The sequence below is a fragment of the Equus asinus genome, chromosome 15 (assembly GCF_041296235.1).
Source record: "Equus asinus isolate D_3611 breed Donkey chromosome 15, EquAss-T2T_v2, whole genome shotgun sequence".
Classification (NCBI taxonomy): Eukaryota; Metazoa; Chordata; class Mammalia; order Perissodactyla; family Equidae; genus Equus; species Equus asinus.
In genome coordinates, this window is record NC_091804.1 from 20,013,082 (window position 1) to 20,033,251 (window position 20,170).

A 20,170-nucleotide genomic window follows, 5' to 3' on the forward strand; every position below is an offset into this window, starting at 1 on the left:
AAAAGAGCCACATCAGTTAAAAACACTGGATCTGTACCAGTCAAACATTGATGTTCCAGGAAATGGTTCTTTTGTTCATTTCAAGACCATGCGCCTTAATTTCATTAAGTACTCTTAGGTAGTATTAATTGAAGTAATGTAAATTATTTAATGTGGTTTTAAAATTATATCATTTATAAAGATATTTGTTAAATTAATTCATAGACTCTTCTGTATTAACAGTTTTGGGGTTTTTTCCCCTAAAGATTGGCACTTCAGCTAACAACTTCTTTTTTTGTTTTTTCCTGCTTTTTCTCTGCAAATTCCCCCCAGTACACAGTTGCATATTTTTTTAGTTGTGGGTCCTTCTAGTTGTGGCATATGGGACACTGCCTCAGCATGGCCTGATGAGCAGTGCCATGTCCGCGCCCAGGATTCGAACCAGCAAAACCCTGGGCTGCTGTAGTGGAGCGTGCGAACTTAACCACTTGGCCACCGGCTGGCCCCTGTATTAACAGTTTTAACCCCAATATAAAGTGGGAAAAATTAATTTATCAAAGATATAATAGAAAATCTCCCCACAAAGAATCTGTATAGTCACTTTCTTTTTATGTAAGGCTATTTTAAGTGATCGCACCGTTTGTTCTGTTTGTTGCGCTGAATATTTGTATTTACTTTTTCATGTGTTGATGCCTGCCTCACACTTATCCTCTAAACCAGCCTCCTTCTGGGTGGACATTTGGATCTTCAGTTTTTTGCTTTAGAGTAGCACAGCTGTTTAGTAAAAAATTTTGTATTTTTTTTTAAATTTCTTCAGATCTAGTTCCCAAGATGCAGTGAAAGACCAGAGATTTGAACAGTTTATGGGTTTAGTTGCACACTGTGTTGAACTAAATTTAGATTCCAGGTTCCAAAGTAGGTCTTCTTAAAAGCCTTGTTCTGTCAACTGGAGAGTTCCATTACTTTCTGTTTCTTTTGTTCCCACTATGCCTGTGCTGCAGTATTAATTGAGATTCCTAGTGACTATTTTGAGCCATAAATCTTCAATTATCACCTAAATATTAAATAAAAAATTATTTCAGTACTATTTACCTAATGTTTTCTAATTTGTAAAATGTTGCCATCTGCATTCATAGGAATAAGCTGATGGTCTATAGCAAACTTTTTCTGTGAAGGGCCAGGTAGTAAATATTGTATGCTTTGCAGGACATATGTTCTCTGCCAAAATTACTCAGTTCTGCTCTTGTGGTGAGAAAGCAGCCATAGACAATATGTAATGAATGGTCTGGCTGTGTTCTGATAAAACTTTACTTAGAAAAACAGGTGGAGGGCTAGATTTGGGCCCCAGGCCGTAGTTTGCTGCCACCTGGTCTGTAGCATCTGGACCCACGGATTGAAACTTGGTAGGCAGAATGGTCCACAAGCCACAGTAAAGAATCAAGTATATAAAGATTTAATGGAAAAGAATTCTGCTGTGGTTTACAAAGAAATTAGATCATATATTCCTGCCACCCAGAGAAGCCTATGTAATTGGGCTAACCAAATAAAGCCACTGGCCTCCCCTAGTTCTTATACTGTGGGCTCTAGAAGGAAGGGGCTGACAGGAGAGTTGGGCAGGCATTTCAGGGAGTCATTTTGACACCATCAGAAACCTCATGGGATTTTTCTGCAGCACAGCCCTGTCTGCTCCCTATCTTGGCAGCTCAGGGCTCCCTGGGTTTTGCTTGTCAGGCTTTAGCATTTCTCAAGTGGAAGGAAAGCCAGTAAGCATTTAGAGAAAGCAAGAGTACAGCAGAGTCAATTTCATAGCCTCTCATGGTTTCTACCATGGGAGAAAATGGGTCTTGTGCTACTCACAGGCTGGATAATCAACACCTGACTCGCTGGAAGCATTGCAAATCCACCTCCTGCGGAGGAAAGCCGTGTTGCTCCCTTGGTTTGTCAGCAGGGGCAGTCGTGTGAATTGGTGTTCCCTGAGCCCGGCTTTGAGATGCTCTTTGCTTCCCACCCATGAATTGACAGTGAACAGGGCCTCAGCCTTTTGCCCTCCACCACAAAAATGCATGCGTTTTTGAGTACCGTCATGTGCTGTGTAATGATGTTTCAGTCAACGACAGAACACATATAATGCTGGTTCTGTAAGATTAGTACCATATAGCCTAGGTGTGTAGTAGGCTATACCATCTAGGTTTGTGTTAGTACACTCTATGATGTTCACACAACAGTGGAATTGCGTGACACATTTCTCAGAATGTATTCCTGTTGTTAAGTGACGCATGGCTGTATATTTCCCAAGTGCATGACTACCGTATAACAGTGATTCAAACTCTCTTATAAGCCTGGAGAGGAGAATAGGCATCTTCTAAAACGTACAGGAGCAGTATTAGAACAACCGAATTCTGTAATAAAAAGTTCTGTACTTTAGGAACAGAGTATAATTAATTAAACTTACACCGAGTTCCACTTTTTACTTTGATGTTAGCACGTCAGCTTTTACCAGCTTTCTTATTCTCCAAGTGGGACGTTTATGTGTTGATATCAGAGATGGAATAGGTTGCTCACTTTTGTTCCCAGCTTCCTTTTTGGGAATCTACCTTCCTCCTTCCTTCTGAGTGTTAGCAGAGCAACCGTCTCTTCTCTAACCATTGCTGCTTTCCTTCTACAATAAAAGAAGTCTGTTCAGAGGGAAGAGGAAGTCCAGAAGGAAGTCTGGACTGAGCAGCAGTCCAGAGAACTGCCCAATAATACCTTGGGTTTGTGGTTTTCCTGTGCCTTTATGCAAGGCACATGGAATTTATCCTTGATGTATGCTGTCTTGTGGTTCGGGCATTCACTAGCATTGAACTTACTTGAGTGGACGGCAGTGTAGCTTTAATCCATTTCTTATAATGTGTAAATTTTGGTATTGTGATAGGTGGAAGCCACTTATTCTTCATCTACCCTTTTTTCAGTATCTGGCACCAATTCTGGCCCAGTCATTTGTGATCCATGGCTCTTGTGAAATGCCGAAGATTTCCAGGCAGTTTCTGTGGAACGCCTCCCCATCCAGCTGTAATCAAGCACCAGGTAAACAAGAAAGTACCTGGTCAAACCTATGAGGACTGTGTTCTGACTGCCAAAACGATCAGTACTGACACCAGAATGGCAGCCACTCTCAAGCTGTTAAAACCTTTAGTACGTCAAGCGTTTTGCAGTCCTTCTGCCTACAGTGCAACCCAAAGAGCGGCATATTGGAATGTAGGAAGCTACACATGGCCCAAGGGACAAGACCCTCCAGAACACAGTGGCCTCTGCCATCCTGCCAAAAAAGTTGAGAACATTTGTACTACCTTCTCTTCTCGGAGAATCCTGACAACCAGCAGTGCTCTCCCAAGTTTGGAATTCAGTAGAGCTTCTGCCTCTAAGGCCAGCACGTTGAATCCGGGCTCACCCAGGGCCATGAGGATTGATAAAGAGGATATAGAAGCTTTTGATTCCTTTAAAGACCCCCGAGTTTTCCTACAGCTAAGACCAGAGTACCAACTTCACAGCTATAACAGATCTGAGGCTTGTCAGCCCTTGTCTGTTTCAGAAGGTGAACTAATTCTGCACAAAGTTACGGTGTATCGGGATAATCTCCAGCCTCAAATCATTGCTGATTATTTCTGTAAGCTGAGCTCTTTGCCTGCAGAGCAGCATTCTGTTCTGCTATCTAGTGCCAGCTTTGCTTTGCTCTGCCAGCTGAGTGTGAAAAACATACAACTCTTTGACTCCCCAGATCTGATCAATATCTTGAAAGCCTTTGTCAGTTTAGGAATCCCTCACTCCCATCCAATGTTAGATGTGTATGAAACCAACTTTTGCCATAAAGTATGGGAGATGAGTCTGGATCAACTTCTCTTGGTGGCTGACCTCTGGCGGTACTTGGGCCGCAAAGTACCTCGGTTTTTAAAAATCTTTTTTAGTTATCTTAATTTGCACTGGAAAGGTCTATCCTTGTCCCAGCTGATTCATTTAATTTATATTATAGGTGAAAGTCGTCAGGTACCCCAGGACCTAATGCAAAAACTGGAATCATTGATCCTCAAGTATATAGATTTGATCAATTTAGAGGAGGTTGGTACAATCTGTTTGGGGTTCTTTAAATCAAGTAGTAGTCTCTCTGAATTTGTCATGCGGAAAATTGGAGACCTGGCTTGTGCTGACATGCAGCATCTGAGTAGTTATGCCTTAGTGAATATTCTTAAAATGTTTCGTTTCACTCATGTGGATCACATAAATTTCATGAAGCAATTTGGACAGATTGCTCCTCAGCGAATTCCTTCCCTGGGAGTTCAGGGTGTCATGCACCTGACTCTTGCCTGTTCAGCCTTACACTTCTTGGATGAAGGGGTAATGAATGCCGTGGCTGCTTCTTTGCCTTCTAGGGTAGCATACTGTCGAAGTAAAGATGTTGCCAAGATTCTGTGGTCATTTGGAACTCTGAATTATAAGCCACCCAATGCAGAAGAGTTTTATTCTAGCCTGATAAATGAGATTCACAGAAAGATGCCTGAGTTCAACCGATATCCAGAACACCTGCTCACCTGCCTGCTGGGCCTGGCATTTTCTGAATACTTTCCGGTAGAGCTCATCGATTTTGCTTTGAGTCCAGGGTTTGTCAGGTTAGCTCAAGAGAGAAGTAAGTTTGAACTCACTAAGGAGCTGTATACTCTTGATGGTATAGTTGGCATTGAGTGTCCAGATTACAGAGGCAATCGTCTTTGTTCTCACCTTCAGCAAGAGGGGTCGGAAATGCTATGGAATTTAGCAAGGAAGGATATGATGTCAAAGCCTGAATTCCTAGAAGCTCTCTTTTTACTTGAGACCATGTTGGGTGGGCCTCAGTACATCAAGCACCATATGATTTTGACTCATACCCGATCTTCTGACTTAGAAGTCCAGCTTGATGTTAACCTGAAGCCATTACCATTTAACAGAGAAGCCACACCAACTGAAGATGTAGCCAAATTAAGGCTTAAGCATGTGGGAGTCAGCCTTACGGATGATTTGATGAATCAGCTACTAAAAGGGAAATCAAGAGGGCATTTCCAGGAGGAAGCTGAGTCAGAGACTGGGCAGCAGCCCATGGAATTAGAGAAGAAGGCAGCCATACACTTGGGGGCCTCCTTTTGCAATGTGGCAGACAGATTGGGGGCCATGGAGATGGCTAGCCTGTGTCCCCCAGGCTACATGCAGGGCCCACGAGTGAAACTGGCTGTTCAGTTGACAAACAAGAACCAGTATTGCTATGGTTCCAGGAATCTGCTTGGACTGCACAATATGAAGAGGCGGCAGCTGAATCGGCTTGGGTACCGTGTGGTAGAGTTATCTCACTGGGAATGGCTCCCACTACTGAAACGAACTCGCTTAGAAAAGCTGGCATTCCTCCATGAGAAAGTGTTCACCGCTGCTCTCTGAAGGACCTTTGGGGCATTTCTACTCAAAGAATGTAGATGTGCCCTGTACCAGATGTTATGAAACAGTTATAAAAGCCAGAATGTAGGTTTGATAATAAAGTCACCTGTGGAGGAGACTTAGTTGTGCTCTTGTCCGTGGCAGATTGAAGCTAGTGTATGTCACTGTGAATTAATTGTAACCTGGTCCAGTTGTACAAATTGCTGCGAATTTGTGCAGGTAAATAATAAACATCTTAAAGTGTCCTATGGTCAAGTAATTTGTTTTCATTTTTATTTCTCTGTTTACCAGCCTTATCTCACAGTTACTTTGAATTTTTAGGATAAAGGTATAGTCAGACATTGTCTAAAGCCTTTTTGGGGGGGAGGAAGATTGGTCCTGAGCTAACATCTGTTGCCAATCTTCCTCTTTTTGCTTGAGGAAAATTGTCACTGAACTAACATCTATGCCATTCTTCCTCTACTTTGTATGTGGGAGGCCATCACTGCTTAATGAGCAGTGTGTAGGTCCATGCCAGGGATCTGAAGCTGCAAACCCCAGGCCACCGAAGCAGAGTGCACAAACTTAATCACTACACCACCGGGTCAGCCCCATAAAACCAATTTTTTAAAAGTAGTTTTCATATACCTTGTTTTAAAATAAGAATCTTTTCCCACTTCACTTACATTTCAGGATTTCTTCCCCCCATGCATGTTTTCTTCACACCTTCTAAAGTCCTTCTCATTCTTGTTTAGATTTGGTTGGTTGTCCTCAGTAGTTGCTGGTTCTTCCTGTTTTAAAGAGCCATTTCACAATTAGTGAGCTCAATATCTTCCTCTTAGCCCACTGTTCTGCGTTTCTACTTCTCTTGCATAACACCACCACCCTGCTTCCAGGACATTTTCTTCCTAAAATTGGACCTAGAAGAGTAGAAATGTTTAAGTGCCTGTTGGGCCAGTGGTTCCACATCTGAAGACCAGGCAGGATGTTTTTCATAGCAAGTAGCTCAGATGAGAAGGAAACATTACCTTCCCTAATAGGAGGTCTAGTGGGCTTCAGGTGTGGTTATATTATAGCCACAAGCATAAGGAGATTGCATATATGTAAGTAACTTGTAAACATGTGGAGTCTGTGAGAATTTCTTTTAAAAAGGATCTCTCCCACCATTATTTAGTTCTCAAAGATCACTTCTTCAGAAAGGACTTCTCCATCCATGCTAACTAAAACAGTACCCCATTGGCCTTTGATCATGCTTTCACCTTCTCCAGCTTCATTTTCTTCACTGCATTCAGCAGTATCAGAAGTTATGCTTTATTTATTTACTTCTTGGTTTCCCTTTTGGAAGACAGCCCTTTGAGTTAACTTGGTCTGGTTAACTAATTTATCTCCAGCACTTAGAATGGGTCCTGGCACATCGATAATATCGTTTAGTGAGTGTGGTCTGGGAATTTAGAGTGACTGGACAATGCTGGAGAGTTGCAGGGGGAAGGAAGGTGGAGGGTGGGTCAGGAGAGGTGGAGAGTATCTGGGTCACAAAGGCCTTATGGCCTTGCTAAAGAGCCTAAGTCTGCAAGGGCTGGGGTGCTGCAAACAAGATCTAAGTCAGACAGTAACTGGACAGATTCATGTTTTAGAAATGTTAGGTAAAGAGCAGGATGGAACTAGATTGAGGAGTGGAGGATATGTGAGATAGGTCAGGGAGAATGCTTCACCAATGTGTGCACGAGCTCGGGTGAGAGATAATGAGGGCCAGAACTATGGAAATGGAAAGCAAATTCCAGAGATGTTTGGAAGGGGAAAAAGACAAGACTTGCTAATTGATTGGACTGAGGAATGATGATTTTGATGCCTTGATTCATACAGAGTCGGCAACTAAAATAGGGATCAAAGCAGGAAAGATGTTTGGGTAGAGGGTTAATGATGAGTCTGCCCTGGTCATGCTCAGATGGGCCTTCAAGCAGAAAGGTCCAGATTGGGGTCTCAAATGAGGATGAGGACAGGTGGCAGTCAGAACTACAGATGAGTGAAATTGCCTGGGACTGGTGGGAAGGAGGTTAATGCAGGTGGGGAACAGGGAAGATTACCAAGAATGGAATACCAGCGTTTGTGAGAGGGCAAAGCAAAGGAGATCCAGTGATAAAGACAGAAAAAGAACAGCTAGATAATCTGACTTAGGAAAAACGGTGACAGAGAAGTATGACAGGGATCCCAGGGACCACCCTCCCTTGGAGGACTCACAGAATTCAAAAAAGCTGTTATATTCAAAATTATGGTTTGTTCCAGTGAAAGCATAGAGATTAAAATCAGCAAGAAATATAGTGGAGAGACCAGGCACAAGCTTTCAGTTGTCCTCTTCCAGTGGAGTCACGAGGACAGCTCTTAATTCTCCCAGCAGTGATGTTTGACAACACGTACAGATATTGCCAATCAGGAAAGCTCATCTGAGCCTTGCATTGCAGGGTTTTATTGGGAGTCAGTCATGTAAGCTTGGAGTGCCCCACATGGCAGAGCTTAGTCACTCAGTCTCCAGCCCTTCCAGAGGTCGGGCTGATACAGCATGGCCCAAGGCTCCCACCATAAATCATATTGTTAGCCTAAACTGTCCGGCATGGCCCAAGGCCCCAAGTATATATAGATCGTCTTATTAGGCAGGATGTTTCCAGGGCTTAGAGTTTATCTCCTAGGAACTGATGAAGGGCCAGTTTCTTTTGAATGCGGAGGATTTGAACACCCACACCTGCTGAGCTAACTTTTACTGCACAGAAAGAAGCCTAAGGGAAAAGAGAGTATTTCAAGAGAGGGAGTTTGTATGTCACTTGCTGGGGAGAGAGCAATTAAAGTAAGAACTGAAAAATCTTCAATAAATTTGGTGACTTGGATATCATTGATTACCTTAACAATAGCAGTTGGAGTTTAATTGGCGGGGCAAAGCCGGATTGCACACCTCTTGAACGAATGGGAGTTAAGGAATGGATTGCAAATGTTGAGGAAATTCCTTGAGAAGCTTTGAGGGGAAGGGGAAACTTGAGCAGGATTTAGAATGGGACTAGGATTGCTAGATAAAATACAGGATGCCCAGTTAAATTTGAATTTCAGATAAGTAATGAATACTTTTTGTGGTAAAATACACATAAAATTGGCCATTTTAAGCAAAGTGTATGATTCAGTGATAGTACATGGATAGTGTTGTGTAACTAGTCATCACTATTTAGTTCCAGAACATTTTTTTCACTCCAAAAAGAAACATACCCATTAAGCAGTCACTCCTACGTCCCCCTCCCCCAGACCCTGAAAACTGCTAGTCTGCTTTCTGTCTCTCTGAATTTTCATATTATGGATACGTCATATAACTGGAATTGTACAATACATAGCCTTTTGTCTGGCTCCTTTTAGTTAGTGTAATGTTTTCAAGGATCCATGTTTTATAGCATGTACCAGTACTTCATTCTTTTTTATGGCTAATAATAGACCATAGTGTGGATGTTACCATATCTTGTTTATCCATTGCTCAGTTGATGGACCTTTTGACTATTGTGACTGTTGCTGCTGTGAACATTCATGTACAAGTTTTTGTTTGAACACTTGTTTTCAGTATTTTTGACTATGTACCCAGGAGTGAAATTGCTGGGTCGTATGTTAGTTCTATGTTTAACTTATTCAGGAACTGCCAAACTGTCTTCTGCAGTGGCTGTGCCATTTTACATTGCTACAGCAGTGTTCTGGGGTTCCACTTTCTTCACATCTTTGCTTACACTTTTTTTTGAAAAATAGCCATCCTAATGAGTGTGAAGTGGTATGTCGTTGTGGTTTTGATGTGCATTTCCCTAGCGACTAATGATATTAGCATCTTTTCAATCTTAACAATAGTAAGTCTTCCCATCCATGAACACGAGATGTCTTTCCATTTATTTGTCTTCTTTAATTTCTTTCAGCAACATTTTGTAGTTTTCAGTGTACAAGTCTTATACCTTCTCAGTTAAATTTATTCCTGAGTATTTTATTCTTTTTGGTGCTGTTGTAAATGGAATTATTTTCTTAATTGCCTTTGTAAATTGCTCATTGCTAGTGTATAGAAGTTACAACTAATTTACCCTGCAGTTTTGCTTAATTCTTTTATTAGCTCTAATAGGTTTTGTGTGTGTGTGTTTAGGATTTTCTGTGTATGGGGTCATGTCATCTGTGGGTAGAGAGTTTTACTTCTTCCTTTCCACTTTGGATGCCTTTTTGTTTCTTTTTCTTGCCCACTTTCTCTGGCTAGAACTTATAGTACAAAATTGAATAGGAATGGTGAAAGCATCCTTGTCTCAGACCTGATATTAGGGGTATCAGTCTTTCACCATTGATATGATTTAGCTATGGGTTTTTCATAATTGCTCTTTATCATGTTGAGGAAGTTCCTTTCTATTCATAGTTTGCTGAACGTGCAATTAGTAATTTTTTAGTGTAAGTATGTCTCAAATAGTACATGGAGCATTGCTTTACTAAAAAAAAAAAATCCATTTATCCAAATTTCAGATTTAAGTGTGTGTTTTTGTTTGTTAGGTTGGCAACCCTAAGAAGGACATATAGCAGCAAGGCAAGGCTTTTTTTGAGGGGGCTCTTGGGGGCAGAAGAGACTGGAGCAATGTTTACTTGTTAAGGAAAGGATTCTGTAGTCAGAGATAAGTTGAGGATTCAGGAAAGAGGCAAGAACAGATGGAATAAGGCCCTGGAAGAGAGGGACGGAGTTAGGGTTCAGGTTTGTACATGGAGAGCCTGGCTGCCTCACCTGGGTTCCCATACAGTTTTGCTGGCACTGCTATTAAGGCACTGAGGAAATAGTATTAGAACCCTTTGCCCATCTGCCTTGTTTTGAACCTGTGAGTGTCTAAAGAGTAAAAACTGTGTCCACTTGTGCCTAGCAGAATCCCTTGTACATATTAAGCCATTGAAGGGTGAATTGGCTACAAGTGTATAGGATTGCTCTTGTGTTCTTGTCTCCCTGCTTACCTCGCACTGGTGGGTGACTGTGTGGGATGGGCTGGGACAGCTGTCTTTCATTTTAACCGGCTCTAAGGAAAATGCACACCAGTCAGATTTTTTTCACGGATGGACAAGTATCTCAATTTAGAAATTATAAGAAGTATTGTACTTCTTTAAAAGCTGAAGTGCCCAATTTATAAAATTGCTCAGTGCATTGGTATTCCACCCACTCTTTGAGGTTAAATGCTTTTCTCTTATTTGACAGGTAATCTTTTCTTCTTCTTTTTTTTTCCTCTGTAACCTGTTTGAGCCTAGTCTTTAAAATTATGTGTGTCTGCCAGAATTACTTTCCATTACATTTTCGTGAGACTCAAAAATCAGGTTGTATAACTCATCTATGGCAGCTTCTTTGTAGGCCAAAGGAAGATGGATGCTGAGGTGTTCAGAAAGTGTCATGGTCACCTTATTCTCTTCTAAATTATCCCTCTACACTTTCCCACCCCCAAGTGTCCTCAACAACAAAAAGGTTGCTTGGCTGCTTCAAGCTCCAAGGAAACGCAGACAGAAACCTTTCAGATAGGATGACCAACTTGTCCCAGTTTTCCCAGGACTTTACTGGTTTTAGCACTGAAAGTTCCGAATTCTGGAAAACCCCTCAGTTTCAGATAGACCACATAGTGGGTCACCCTACCTCTGGATCCCTTCTCATCCCTTCCCTTGCACTTTCGCTCCCTCAGCCTGAGTACAGGGAGGCAGAGGAGAAAGGTCTGACTCCATCTGGATATCCAGTCCTGTAGGGGCTGTCACCTGCAAGAAATACTCTGAGCTTGTATCTAGAGCCTCATTCCTCTGTGATATCATCCTGCGACATCAGGGACCCGGTCCAATTGTCTGAGTACTCATGTCAACTTTTTAAACACATGAAAGGAAAAAAAAACTTTCCTACCACTCTAATATATTGCATATTTTAAATTTCTACATGTCTACCATTACCTCCCAAACTATTCCTGCATACATATTCCTAGATGTAGACTTTTAACTAATATGTGATCGTAATACTTCTGTTTTGTGTTCTTTTTCTTTATTTTATATATACTTTTGCTGGGTTTTTTTTTCTGAGGAAGATTAGCCCTGAGCTAATATCTGCCGCCAGTCCTCCTCTTTTTGCTGAGGAAGACTGGCCCTGAGCTAACATCCATGCCCATCCTCTCCTTTGTATGTGGGACGCCTGCCACAGCATGGCTTGATAAATGGTGTGTAGGTCCGCACCTGGGATCCAAACTGGCAAACTATGGGCTGCCGAAGCGGAACATGTGAACTTAACTGTTGAGCCACTAGGCCAGCCCCCTACTTTTGCATTTTTTACATAGTCATATTTATCGTTTAAGTGACAGGTACACCAAGCATAAACATGTGTCATTCAAGTTTGTTTCTTGCAGTGTATCTACACTGATAGTGGGATTAACTGGAGTCTTCAGTTGAGGGGTTTATATCTGGGTGAAGACCTTCAAGACTTCTGTGGTAATAGACATTTGGATTTGTAAAATAAAAGGCTTCTTAAAAGGCGTACAGGGGAGGGGCTGGCCCCGTGGCCGAGTGGTTAAGTTCGCGCGCTCCGCTGCAGGCGGCCCAGTGTTTCGTCGGTTCGAATCCTGGGCGCGGACATGGCACTGCTCGTCAGACCACGCTGAGGCAGCGTCCCACATGCCACAACTAGAGGAACCCACAACGAAGAATACACAACTATGTACCGGGGGGCTTTGGGGAGAAAAAGGAAAAAATAAAATCTTTAAAAAAAAAAAAAAAAAAAAAAAGGCGTACAGGGGATCCCTGTGGTGATGGATCTGTACTATAGCTTGACTATGGTAGTGATTACACAAATCTACACATAAAGTAAAATTGCTTACAACTAAACACACAGGCACACACAAATGAGTGCATGTAAAACTGGTTAAATCTGAGTAAGATCTGTGGATGGTATCATTGTCAGTTTCCTGGTCGTGATGTACTATGTGCAAGACGTTACCAGTGGGGAGACGTGGTTAAAGGGTACATGGGATCCCTGTATTGTTTCTTAGGACTGCATGTGAAACTATAATTATCTTAAGATAAAAAGTTTAATTAAAATTTTTTAAAATAAAAGATTTCCTAGAAGGTAGCTTTGAAATCCTTGTGAAATGCTTAGTAATATGTTATGCATAGTTCATTTTTCTCCTTCCTCTTTTTCAAGAATACCCCTCCCTCAAAAAAAATTGAAGGAAAAAACTGAGACTGCCAGTTTATTTCTAAGTAGTTTGTACTTTGATGCTCATCTTTGATGTCTTCAGGAAGCCATTTGCAAAGATAGCCCCTCATGTAGTACAAAAAGTATAGTGGGAACATAACAGCCGGAGGAAAGGGGAAACCCCTGAAGGGTGAATTGCCTCTAAGTGGTTCAAAATTGCCATTGTCATCTGGGAGGTTAATGGCAGACTTTTCATTAGTGTCATTTCTTTCCCTGGTTATAAGCTTTCTGTAACTTTCCTCTGACCAGTAGCTTTCAAAGTTTTTTTACAACCCTTAGTAAGAAGTGTCTTCTACATTAAAACCCAGAATAAGTAGATAGATAGCTAGATATAGTTTTAGATAAATGTGTGTGTGTGTCTCTCTCTCTCTATATATAGAGACACACATATTTCAGAGTTTCACCCTCGTGTGGTACACTGTGACATTTTCTTTCTATTCTACTTAAAAAAAAGTGCTAGTTGTGGTTCAGTAATTTGAATTCTTAATTCTTGATCTGCAGTTTGGAAAAACACTGCCACAGCCCACCAGGTAAAGTAGTCTGAAGCTCCTTGGCATGACATTCAAGGCCCTGTCCATCTGACTCCATCTGCCTTTCCAGCCCTGCCTCCTCCTCTCCCCTCTAGCTAAGTGGCATATTCAGCCTTTCCTGGACTTACCTCACACTGTTTCATCTCTATGCTTTGACTCTTCCTGGTCCCTCTCCCTTTAGCCCTTCCCCTTTTGTTCCTGTTCTTGCCTCTTGGCTCCTATAGTCAAGCATATTGTTCCATTAGGATGTGGTGTCTGTCCCTCTTCAGAGTTGCCCATGCAGTCAGGCGTGTGTCCTAGTTGTCTCCAGTTCAAACATTACTCCTGTGAATTCTTCCCTGACTTCTGGGTATACTTTTCGCCAGAGGTTTTCCATTTTTTTCATCAGGCGCCACACTAAGGGGCCAGCCCAGCAGCAAAGCAGTTAAATTCATGCACTTCTCTTCGGCAGCCCGGGGTTCGCTGGTTCTGATCCTGGGTGCAGACCTATACACCGCTTGTCGAGCCATGCTGTGGCAGGCGTCCCACATATAAAGTAGAGGAGAGTGGGCACGAATATTAGCTCAGGGCCAATCTTCCTCAGTAAGAAGAGGAGGGTTGGCAGTGGATGTTAGCTCAGGGCTAATCTTCCTAAAAAAAAAAGCCCCAATAAGAAATTCATTTTATATTAGATCTAGTAAATACGTTTGTTATATGTGTTTGTAGAAAACTGAAACAAAAGTTTCATGAAATAATGCCCATACTATGTGCATTTTGGTATTTTGTATTCTCTTTTAGTTAATATTTCCTTTCTTCAACCCATAATTTGATTTTGAAACCACAAATTGAAAAACGTTGATTTAGGCCACACTTCCCACTCTAAGTGTCATCTGCGGAAAGCTCTATTACAAACCTTTGTATTCCGTAATCTTTGCTGGAAGAAAATCTGTAATGCCTCAAGACTGGAGGACAAGACCATTTCATTTCATTTTTTTTTTCACAAGAAGACTTGTAGAGAATATTTATTGCAGCTTTTTTTTCATAGTAAAAAATTACAAACAACGTAAGTAATAGGGCAATGGAGAAATAAACTGTATTTCAGTCATATAATTGAAGACTATGAAGAAGTTAAAATGAATAAACTAGACATATACATTTCAAATCTTAAAATAATAATGCTTCATAGAAAAGCAAGTTGCAAGATGATACACATGGTATTTTATCTTTAAGGTACATTGAAAATACACAGACTGCTGCGTGCTTTTGTATACACACGTACTTATACTGATTTGAATGAGAGACACAAACTTAAGATAGAGCTTTCCTCTTGGTAAAAGGGGAGAGAAAATAAGATTGTTGGTCGGTTTTGTTTATACCTTTAAAATTTTTCTCTTTATACTGAAATGAGAAGCAAGCATGGCAAAATGTTAACATTTGCTCAGTCTAGGTGGTGGGCATGAATGTCTACTATGTTATGTTCTTTACCTTTTTATCTGAAATATTTTGTAATAAAAAGAAAAAATCTCTATAATGAAAGTTGACATATATTATCTGCTTATAACCTCTATTATCTTGCTGTTTTATAGTGCCGTTATTTGGCTCCAGGCTACTTCTCTGAGCTGCAGGGAACTTTAGCCGTGATCTGTGGCCCGCAATTTCTACTCAGTCTCTCTTGTATTTAGATGCCAAATCTGGAGAAGGAGACAATAATTTATAGGTATTTACTGGACAGTATTTGCAATGAGCCCAGGTTACATGGCCATTTCCTAGTCAGGGCTGAGGAGGCAGTCTTCCTGGATAAGGCTGTTTGCATTTTCATATGGTAAGCCTTTCTTTTTTTCTGGATTAGGCATTAAGGCAGGAGGCACTTGACCTTAAAAGATCAGGGATGTTGGAACCAGAGAGATGAAAACATCATACAAAGACCTCGATGGCAGCCAGAATCCTATAGAATTCTACAGTGTTTAGGCATCACTATTTCCCAAAGAAACAGATAGCATGATTTGTAAGATTTTTTAAAAAGGGTCTGCCACCCTTGTCCTGTAATGACACAGTCACTTGTTTCAGTTTGATCTCTAGTCCTAATTTGTTTTCAGTCACTTTCTTCCCCAATCATTCATTATTATTATTATTATTAATTTTTTAGAGCAGTTTTAGATTTACAGGAAAATTGATCAGATAATATAGAGTTCCCAAATACCTCCTCTTCTCCCTTGCACATAGTTTCCCCTATTATTAACATCTTGCGTTAGTGCAGTACATTTGTTGTAATTGATGAGGCAATATTGATATGTTGTTATTAACCAAAGCCCACAGTTTACATTAAGGTTCACTCTTCGTGTTGTACAGTTCTGTGAGTTTTGTTTTTTTGTGTATGTAAGGAAGATTGGCCCTGAGCTAACATCTGTTGCCAGTCTTTCTCTTTTTGCTTGAGGAAGATTGTCGCTGAGCTAACATCTGTGCCAGTCTTCCTCTATTTTATGTGGGATGCTACCACAGCATGGCTTGACAAGCAGTGATAGCTCTGTGCCCGGTATCCGAACCTGCGAACCCCAGGCCACCAAAATGGAGCGTGCGAACTTAACCGCTATGCTGCCAGGCTGGCCCCAGTTCTGTGAGTTTTGACAAATGCATAATGTCATGTATCTACCAGTATAGTATCATACAGAATAGTTTCACCACCTGACCATTTCATTTTTATCTCTATACTCCAGTACCTAGCACAGGGCTTGTAAATGTTCTGTGAATGTGCAGTAATATCTCATCTAAAATTAAATATGAGCAATCAAATTCAATAGAATTTGAATAACATTTAAGGAACAATCTGCTAAAACCAAATCAAGCCTATCCTAGGAATAAAAGGATGGTTTAAAATTAGGAAAATGTGCTATATCTCAGTCTGTAAGATAAGAAAAATAATAAAACACAATATATAGGGAAAATCAGAATTCAAAGCATATCTCCAATTTTCAAAAAACTATGAAAATTAGAATGCTCTATTAACATAAAAAGAATATTTCAATCTAAAAATCAGAATTATGCTCAAAGATGAAACGCAAGAGACATTTCCTAATGGGAACAAAACAATCATGGCAACTCTTTATTATTTCATATAATTCTGGAAGTTCTAACTAATGTAGTAAGAAGAGAGACAGAAATAAGAGTTACCATCTTGAAAAAGAGGCTCTCATTATTACTGAGATTGTAGAAAATAACTGAAAATCTGTTAAATCAATGAATTCAATAAGACAAGCGGACACATAGTAAGGATACCAAAATGATAAGCTTTCTTGGGGCTGTCCCCATGGCCAAGTGGTTAAGTTCGCACACCCCGCTGCGGCGGCCCAGGGTTTTTGCTGGTTTGGATCCTGGGCGTGGACATGGCACCACTCGTCAATTTTTTCCTCAAGGGGTCTTATGTGTTTCTTGCTAAGCTTGCTATTTATGAATAGGACCCTTTTATCCCATTAATTTTTCTAACCAGTTATTGCCATATATAAGAAAGCTTTTTTTTCCTTTCTGCTTTTTCTCCCCAAATCCCCCCCGTACATAGTGGTGTATTTTAGTTGTGGGTCCTTCTAGTTGTGGCATGTGGGATGCTGCCTCAGCGTGGTTTGATGAGCAGTGCCATGTCTGCGCCCAGGATTCAGACCAATGAAACACTGGGCCGCCTGCAGCAGAGCGCATGAACTTAACCACTCGGCAACGGGGCCAGCCCCACTTACGTACATTATTTTTTAAAAAACAAACGTGTGTGCATGTATATGTGTGTGTAGGTATAGACACACATACATTCCTACGCACATACACACATAGACATGCACTCACACACACACAGATGCCCTAACAGTAATATAAAGGAGAAATTTTAAAGTGTGATAGTAAAATTTATTCTCATGTGTAAATGTTTGATATGACCATACTGGAAGGCATAAAAAAGTAATCAGAAGCTTTTACCAACATGTAGAATAACCTAGAATATAGGCTGCTGTAAATGCAGATTGTCAGGTTTATTAGCATTGCTGTCAGTGATGTAGTTTTCAGAAATGGTGAACACCTCTTAGCAAAGATCTGAATGAAATAAAGTATGATCTCTCTATGATTTACATGGAAATTCCCTTCCTAGAAAATTAAGCATATATTAAAATGATTTAAAAAATACATTGTGGGGCCAGCCCCATGGCTGAGTGGTTAAAGTTCTGTGTGCTCCACTTCGGTGGTCCAGGTTCACAGGTTTGGATCCTGGATGCAGACCTAATCCACTCATGAGCCATGCTCTGGAGGTGCCCCACCTACAAAGTAGAGGAAGATTGGCACAGATGTTAGCTCAGGGCGAATCTTCCTCAAGCAAAAAAAAATTTGTATTCATATGTAAAGCTGAGTTAGGGGACTAGGCTGAGATGATAAACTTTTAAAGGTCCCATGGCAGCTCTTCACTGTGCAGAAACGGCCTACTAAAATGTTGTAGGATGCCCAACATGCCTGGCCTCTGCAAGTGGCGTCTACTGATCATGACAACAAGATGACCCCAGAGAGTGACCCTGTCCCTGTTGGGCTAAAAGAGTTCTTCACGGGGCCCGGCCCTGTGGCCGAGTGGTTAAGTTCGCGCACTTCACTGTGGTGGCCCAGGGTTTCGCCAGTTCGAGTCCTGGGCCTGGACAGGGCACTGCTCATCAAGCCATGCTGAGGCGGCATCCCACATGCCACAACTAGAAGGACCCACAACTAAAAATACATAACTCTGTACCAGGGGGCTTTGGGGAGAAAAAGAAAAAAAATCTTAAAAAAAAAAAAAGAAAAAGAGTTCTTCATCGCCTTGTCTGCCACATGGAAAAACGGGTGGCTGGCCTCACCCAAGGATTTCGGATCCATTGGAGAGGCTTGCCATTGGGAGGGATGTTGCTAGTGGCTTCCCAGCTTTTCTCCAGGGAGTACCAAAGGCTGCTGGACATTGGTCATTTTTTCTTCCATTTTTATTGAGATATAATTGACATATAACATTATGTAAGTTTAAGATGCACAACAATGATTCGATATATGTATATATTGCAAAATCATTAACATAAGTTAATATCCATCACCTCACAGTTAGAATTTATTTTCTTGTGATGAGAACTTTGTTTTTTTTTGAGGAAGATTAGCCCTGAACTAACATCTGCTGCCAATCCTCCTCTTTTCGCTGAGGAAGACTGGCCCTGAGCTAACATCCGTGCCCATCTTCCTCTATTTTATATTTGGGACACCTGCCACAGCATGGCGTGCCAAGCAGTGCCATGTCCGCACCCTGGATCTGAACCAGCAAACCCCTGGCGGCCGAAGCAGAATGTGCGAACTTAACCGCTGCACCACTCGGCCAGCTGCTGATGAGAACTTTTAAGATCTGCTCTCTTAGCAACTTTCAAATACACAATATGTTATTTTAACTATAGTCAACATGTTGTACATTACATCCCCATTACTTATTTATCTTACAACCAGAAGTTTATACCTTTTGACCACTTTCACCTGTTTCCCCCACCCTGGACATTGGTCATTAAAATGCTACTTGGATTAGATGTCTTTGGTTTTTTTGAGGAAGATCAGCCCTGAGCTAACATCCACCGCCAGTCCTCCTCTTTTTGATGAGGAAGATTGGCCCTGAGCTAACATCTGTGTCCATCTTCCTCTATTTTATATGTGGGATGCCTGCCACAACATAGCTTGATAAGCAGTGTGTAGGTCTGAGCCTGGGATCCAAACTGGCAAACCCTGGGCCGCCCAAGTGGAGCACACAAACTTAACCACCGTGCCACTGGGCCAGCCCCTAGATGTCCCTTTTTTTGTTGTTTTTTTAGGAAGACTAGCCCTGAGCTAACATCCACTGCCAATCCTCCCCTTTTTGCTGAGGAAGATTGGCCTTGAGCTAACATCTGTGCCCTCTTCCTCTACTTTGTATGTGGGATGCCTGCTACAGCATGGCTTGATAAGCAGTGTGTGCGTCCGCGCCTGGGATCCGAACCAGAGAACCCCAGGCCGCCGAAGCAGAATGTGCGAACTTAACCGCTGTACCACTGGGCCAGCCCCTAGATGTCCTTTTAAGGTGCTTCCAACCCTAAGATTTTCAATAATGATGTTTTTGACTCTTCTAATTGTTTTTGTTTTAATAAGAAAATGTAATTGCATTGACAAGTGTTAAATGACAAAGATGCCTAGCACCACTATGATTATTTTCTGTGACTCTTTCCATTCTGAACCCTCTAGTTAAGTAGTCCTGCTCTTTCTCTGAGCTCAGCCACTTTTGACCCTCCTTTTCCTCTGGATACCCCCCCCCCCCCACCTGCAGAGGTGACAGGCTCTTGCCTCCAGCTGTCAGCCAGAGAACCGGCAGTCTTTGCCACCCTGGTCAGTCAGCAATAGAAATCTCCTCTGCAGTTTTTTAGTGACTAGCTTTTTTCCCAGCATCACATGTAGGATACAAAGAGAGTGAGTATAGATCACAAGAGTGTGAGTGTTAAAGTTTTTGTTATCCTGTTTGATTCTCTTCTCTTAGGAATCAACTGCTAAAAGTTTAGAATTAAATTTTAACTTGTCTCACACCAAGTTTTATCTTTTATTTAAGGCTATTTCTGATGCTTGGAAGCTGTCCTTTCAGCCACAAAGATGGTAATAAATCTTTGCCTTCCACAGTTCAGACCAAGAATTTACTGCAACAAGGTAAATAAAGCAAGTATATGCATGTAAATAAATATACGATATTTTTCATGTTTTTCCCCATTTCCTACCTTGTCTATGTGGACTTAATTCAGGCTTAATGTGCTTTCACCCTCATTGTTTTAGATGCCACCAGGTGATATGTAAGCATGGGTCAGGCTGCCCCTCTCTAGTTAGCACTGTTACAGGGTGAGCTGTGACTCATTTTCTGGAGGGTCGTAGTCATTGTACTCTTCCCTCTGATGATAAGTTCTGATTCCACTCAAAGTCCTAGTGAAGGTGGAAATACCCTCTACCCCATTCTTCTTGCTAACTTCTCATGCTAGAAATA

General features: G+C 41.4%; 2 protein-coding genes across 5 annotated transcripts in view; both read left to right on the top strand.

The window, feature by feature from the left end:
• The window catches only part of UBOX5 (U-box domain containing 5), a 34,528-nt gene that overhangs the window by 6,803 nt on the left and 7,555 nt on the right, over nt 1-20,170 (top strand). For 3 of the 4 annotated variants that reach the window (XM_014861887.3, XM_014861884.3, XM_014861885.3), the window contains exon 3: nt 19,748-19,842. In XM_014861887.3, the coding sequence (XP_014717373.1) occupies nt 19,789-19,842 (54 nt within the window). In that variant the 5' untranslated portion in view covers nt 19,748-19,788. Of the gene's footprint in view, nt 1-2,926; nt 3,046-19,747; nt 19,843-20,170 lie in introns of those variants that run through there. The other variant, XM_044747806.2, reaches the window with a different exon arrangement.
• Nucleotides 2,968-5,660, top strand: FASTKD5 (FAST kinase domains 5). Its single transcript, XM_014861882.3, has one exon. It carries the CDS (start codon nt 2,968-2,970, stop codon nt 5,416-5,418), a length of 2,451 nt encoding a protein of 816 aa, XP_014717368.1. The 3' UTR covers nt 5,419-5,660.